The 6,009-nt window shown below is 38.5% G+C and overlaps 1 protein-coding gene across 1 annotated transcript in view; it reads right to left on the bottom strand.

The window, feature by feature from the left end:
• Positions 1–5,486, bottom strand: part of AP1M1 (adaptor-related protein complex 1, mu 1 subunit) — a gene marked incomplete at its 5' end in the record, with an annotated part of 6,138 nt that extends 652 nt beyond the window's left edge. The window contains 10 exons of the mRNA XM_010083052.1: positions 438–513; positions 713–838; positions 1,502–1,660; positions 1,924–1,995; positions 2,770–2,912; positions 3,301–3,427; positions 3,767–3,914; positions 4,167–4,297; positions 4,885–4,952; positions 5,330–5,486. Of these exons, the coding sequence (XP_010081354.1) occupies positions 438–513; positions 713–838; positions 1,502–1,660; positions 1,924–1,995; positions 2,770–2,912; positions 3,301–3,427; positions 3,767–3,914; positions 4,167–4,297; positions 4,885–4,952; positions 5,330–5,486 (1,207 nt within the window). The remainder of the gene's footprint in view (positions 1–437; positions 514–712; positions 839–1,501; positions 1,661–1,923; positions 1,996–2,769; positions 2,913–3,300; positions 3,428–3,766; positions 3,915–4,166; positions 4,298–4,884; positions 4,953–5,329) is intronic.
• Positions 5,487–6,009: the final 523 nt, after the last annotated feature.

Genomic DNA, 6,009 nt, shown 5'->3' with positions numbered 1-6,009 from the left:
CCTGCTTCCAAGCCAGGAAAAAAGATAATCAGCAAAACCAACAAAAAGCCAAAAAATAAAAAAACACCCACTGCTTTTATTCACAAATTATCTAGTATCTTTTAGTAGACAGTGTCTTAGACATCTTAACACTGGCAGAATGATATGTGGGAGCAATCCCCTTGAGTTTATACTCCAAGAATCTCACCAAATCCTGGCTTAATTATAAAATCCTTGAACAGCATTACTGAACTATCCCACTGGGCCTTTCATTAAGACACCGAAAAAGGTGACTGGAAGAAGCTGCACACCTTAATCTAACATGTCTCTAAACCGTGTAGTTTAATACTGAAGAATACGAGCAAATTGGTTTTGTGTGTTTCCATTTGTAGATGTACGCTGGAGAAAGAAAATACACAAGTTGGGGATTAGTCTAAAGCCTATCGCTTTCTACTTACCTCCGTTCTGGGTAATATAACGAACCCACGGGAGAGCCTGATAGCCACTCTTCTCAATTATCTTTAAGTAGCGAACCTGGAAAGAAAGATACATTAAGAAATAAAAGTCTCCCATGTCAGCCAAGCAGCATTTAGCAAAAAATAATTTTTTTTTTTTGTCAAAAATATGTTTTATGGATAACTTTGTATAAGAATCATCATGAAGATAAGAAAAACCTGTGTGTTAAGAGCGTAGCATTGTTAACTTGCCAGTATTTCTATTTTCAATTACTAACCTGGATTCCTGAAGTAGTGAAATATGGAATCTCAAACTTTACACTAATGGGAGGTTTTCCTTCCTTATCTTCAGCTTCAACACTTGGAAGCCCAAAGTGAGCTCTCATCAGGTATTCTTTTCCACCCTACCGAAAAGAGACAATTTTTTTTTCTTGAAACAAAAATTTAAAAAAAACTTGCAATTATACAAGTGGCTTTCTTAATTTCAAATTGCTGAATCCACTATTCATTTCAGCTCTTCTCTAGGGCTTAAACATGAACACTTGTTTTTATTTTAAAAATACTTTTTTTTTTCTAAAGATGCAGATCAAATTAGGACCAGCCTGAGGCATAATTCATTTTCTTCCAGCCTCATATTTGAAAGACAAGGGGGGAAAAAAACCCCAAAAAGATATTTTTGGTGCCACCCCATCCTGATGAAATGGTGACAGGCAGCTGTACTACTGCAGCATTAGCACTGGGAAGAGCTCATGCTCACGGAACCACCCAAGAAGCACAGTCTGACAAACTAAAACAGCTGCTGCTAAATCTAGGCCAAGGGATTACACCATCCTCAAAAATCTGCTCTCTAACTTAGTTCTGAAAAATTATCCCAGTTAAAGAAAAAAATATAAGCAGTATCTTTAACATCTATTAGCAAGTTCCAAGCCTTCATCCAAGGGAAAAGAGGAAGAGGCCAGTACTACTTGTCTGATACTAGTAGAATTTGCTTTAGGCAGAGCCTGAACATTCATTAATGTTAAGTAATTATTACACGATTAGGCCGTAAGACTAAAAATAACACTTACTGGAAAAGATTTAATGGACCAGACGATTTCGCTGTTCTCTGGAACCCATTTGACACTTCCAACAGTGGTTTTAAACTTTGGTGAGTCTGCATCGTTTGGAACTGGAATGTGAATCTCCACATTGTTGGCAGTTGATCTACGCTTAAATTGACTTTTTGCCTGAAGAACAAAAAATCAGAAAAACAGGCTTCTAAATATTTCCATTGTGCTAGTGAGTTCAGAGAGCTGCAAGACACAGAATTCCCCTCCACCCCGATCTACGTACTGAGAAACAGGACCTAACACAGAGATTGTAACTTACAAAGGAAGTTTTCAAAAAGATCAAGTCGCACAGAAGTACTGTTACAAAAATGCACATACTGCTTTGAAAACAAATGAAAGAGAAGACTAAAATTATCCATAATTCTTTTAGAACTTCTGACCTTGATCATGTACTCAATGCGGCTGTGGGAATGTTTTTCAATCACAGACTCAATCCAGATCAGTGGTTTTACCTAATGGGGAAAAAAAACACTTAACAGCTGTAGGTTTTCCTTTGCCATGGTCACAAAAATGTTGCTTCCCCATAAAGCTACGCTCAACATGTGAACCCCAGAGAAAACAGAAAGCCTGTGGTGCTCAAAATGACAAACAAGTTGTGTTTTTATTCCAAAAAAACAATTATACAAATGAGCAAGCACTGATTTACCAACTACCAAGTGTTATAAGAATTAAAGGCTTAAACAGGTGTGTCTCGATAATATTCGATAATTTAACACACTAGGGATTAAATTGTGACAAGCCCTAAAAACAACTCTAATTCAAACTACTCGCTTAAAATTTAAAAAAAATACTAAATTTTTCCTTTGTTGTCTCCTGTCATAGTTAGATATTACACACCTTCACTATATTGAATTTTCCTTTCACTGTGGCTACCATACTCTAATAAAATTAAATGACATAAATACTGCTGTTGTCAAGCACAACGAATTGCTACACTGTCATTTCATCATGTAGTAAGCTTAAAAAAAAAAAAAATCACCACAGGCAGTTATTTCAGAATGAGTTTCAATAGTAGTTGAAAAAATAGACTTATTGCCAAGTTATTTCTCAACTCGTTCTCACCTCCTCCAAAAAGACCAAGCACAAGGCTTTGCTATTAACGGTTGACTTAAACTACTGCGCTGCCCATACTTTAAGAAAAAAATAAAATTAAGGGAAAGCCATTATCAATTTTGCTTACAATCTAAAACATTCTCATATAAAAAAATGCAAACATCCAGACTTACGTGGGTATTAAGACGATATGACATGAGTTCAAACTCTCCATCAGGCGGAATGAAAGAAATGGTCCTGTCGTTTTCAAAGCGAGAGAGACGAACGCACTGGTGAAACTTTACATCTTCCAGTTCTACGGATTTACTTTTGCCACCTGGCAGAAAACACATGTTTCAAGGTGCTACACAAATTACGTCCAAAGTCTCATCACAGCCAGTTACACAGCAAAGCACGTGCCTGCTGACATTCCTCCCTTTTGGCCAATGCTTTATTTGTCTTGCTCTAGGTTTTTAGAACTACAGAAGTCCCAAAGGAAAAAAAAAAAAAAAAACAAAAAAATGAGGAAGCCTAGATGGTTACCATGTATTACCGCGGTATTCCATCTTTGCTTGGCACTGTCACCCAAGACCTGATGCAGTTTTCTACGCTGATAATGGGAGTATTTCTATCATCTTCAAACAAATCCTTTCAGCTGAACCTCAAGCATCCCAAAACCTAAGACTTCTCTTTCCTGATTACGGAGATACCACAGAAATACTCACGGCCTGTATTATCAAAGAGAACTTTGTCATTTAAACCCAGGCGCAGCTCCGGCATTCCCGAGAGAAAGACTCGCATTTTAATGGATCCGACTATCTCACTCCGTAATACATTTCCGTTGGCACTGACCTGAACAAAAAGGAAAAGAAAGGCAAGACTGCTCTGAGTGCCCTATTAAATCCCCCCAGGGACAGGGACTCAGCCCCTTCCCAGGGCAGCCTGTCCCAGTGCCTGACAACCCTTTCAGCAAAGAACAGAGCAGAAATTAGAATACATCCCAGTAAAGCGTTATTTGTATCCTGGCTGTCCTTATGGGTACTCAGCCTCAACAACCGACGTTGTTTTGAGCATCACAGCACACCAGCCACAGTCAGTCTGACTCTCCAGTGTGCCCTTGCAGGTTTGCAGCCAGCAAACCCTCTCCAACGCTTCCTATTACAATTCTCATGAGAAGTTAAAGGTACCCACCAAGAGGTTAACAGACTCTATAACATCCAGGAACACTTCATTTTTCCTGTATTTTATCCCTTCTGATCTCCACGAAACAGCATTCGTGACAGTGGCAGGCGGACGCGGAGCTCCAGTTTCAAGTTTGTGACCTTCCTGAGTGATGTATCTTTACAGACACGGGATTGGCATGAAAAAATGAAAATTATACTTTGCAACTTTGGAAGCTTTTAATATCAGATTCACATCAGCAATAAATACAAGTTTGATGCTATAAAACGACACTCTATCGAGCATTAATTTTTTTTTCATAACTTCTAGACCAAGACAAAATATTTGTTTGCATATGGAAGAATTACGGAAGAATGCTCAAAGCTTTCCAAGGAGTGTGTCACTGGAAGTGATGCAGAATGATACTTACTCTTGTAAAATTTTACTATCAGTGGTTTGTGGATAACCAAAATCCATAAGCTCATCTAACAACTCATAAATAATAACAAAATTATCCCTAATGCTCTCTTCTTCCAGCTCCTTGAAATATTCAGAAAAAACCTGAAACAAAATAACAGGAGGGAGGGGAAGAAGGAGGACATTAACTGAGGAACTGCAGTACATTTCAGATGTATTCTTGCATCTAAAATAATAATTAAAAGAAAAAGCCCCAAACCCCGTAATTCACAAACACCATTCTGTTCAGAAGATTAGCCTCAAGAAACTCATCTCAGTTAAAAAAAAAAAAAAAAAGAGAGCTACAGAATCCTAGAAACAACTCTGAGAATTATGAAAAATATTTATTCCGGGGAAAATATTTTTCATTCTGGGTACAGAAGAACCAAACGTTAAGATCTATGTGATAACGCCACTACTCATGCATCAAGTTCACAATTTTCCTCTGTGTTCTCAGGTCTTGTGCAACTACTTACAGCACCGGGTCACATCCTTTGCCTACTCAGCTACAAAATATCAATTCCATTATTAGTGGTTAGGAAGATAGTTCTACAAAATAATCAAATATAAAGTAAAAATGCTATTACCACAGAGTTCTTTAAAAACATGCAAGCTCTACGCGCTTCTATTTAGATCAGATATAGACTGAACTGAAAAGAAGATGAAGGTTACTTTTGAAATTTCCTACTCACCTGAACTACTTTATATAAAAATGAAAACACCAGTGATACACAGGCATTTTTCTTCGAAGTTGCAACAACTGATACAGGATGTTCAGGAACATGCATTCAAAGTTACCATTCCAAAAAAAAAAGCGTTTACTAAGTGTATTTGTAAAAGCCTTCAGGCAACTAACGTTGTCCAGAAAATTAAGAATTAATTCACAGTACTTCTGGCCTAACGAGATAGGAAGATAAACATTCAGGAAATAATTTCTGAGAGTAAAATGAATATAAACACTTTTCTGCACCCTGTGCTGCTGATGCACATGACAGTATGTAAAGAATAAAATTACTTTATCCAGCAGAGCCTCCTTGTGTCCCTTCACCCCTTCTCTAGTTCTGCACAAACAATGAAAATAATACACCAGCACCTGGGACCTCAGCACACGCGAGCTATCTGCAGTATGAAGGATACGATATAAGTTGTTATGTTTAATCCACATAAAGCGAACTCCTCCATGTGCTAGAATAGGAGAAAGCGTCCCCTCTTCTTCCTTTTCCATAAGGATCGGCATAAAATGCTCCACCTCCGACATGTCCACATCTCCGCGGTAATTCCGACAGATGAGAACCTGTAAAGAGAAGAAAATCCTTATTGATCTCTTTCATGAGATGATGTTACCAGGCAAGACCAACACAAAAGATATCTGGAAGACCTCTTTAAGCAACTTTAAAAAAGTCACCAAGCTCCGCACTGGCCTCTACGCAAATATTATACACTCTATGCTGGAAATGCGAACCACAATGCCAAAATACTTTCCTGCTTAGAATGCAAACCCTAATCTTTCATTGCAGAGTCATGTACTAATATTTTCTGGAGATAATCTTCCCTTCTTACTGCACACGTGTAAGATTTAGGGTGTGTGCAGTAAGAAGGGAAGATTATCTCCAGAAAATATTAATACGTGACTCTGCAATGAAAGATTAGGGTTTTTAAGCTGGGAAAACATGCAACTCCTCCGAGACAAACTACTCCCAATTACGGCAGAGATTAATTAGCCCGGGTGGGCTGCCCACGGGCCCCGCTCCCAGCACCCACCCCCCTCAGCACCTGAAACTGCCGAGGGAGACACAGCCCACGACTCCCCTGGCCCA

This window comes from Pterocles gutturalis, unplaced genomic scaffold (assembly GCF_000699245.1).
Source record: "Pterocles gutturalis isolate BGI_N339 unplaced genomic scaffold, ASM69924v1 scaffold16965, whole genome shotgun sequence".
NCBI classification, from domain to species: Eukaryota; Metazoa; Chordata; class Aves; order Pterocliformes; family Pteroclidae; genus Pterocles; species Pterocles gutturalis.
This window is presented reverse-complemented; position numbering and strand designations above follow the sequence as displayed.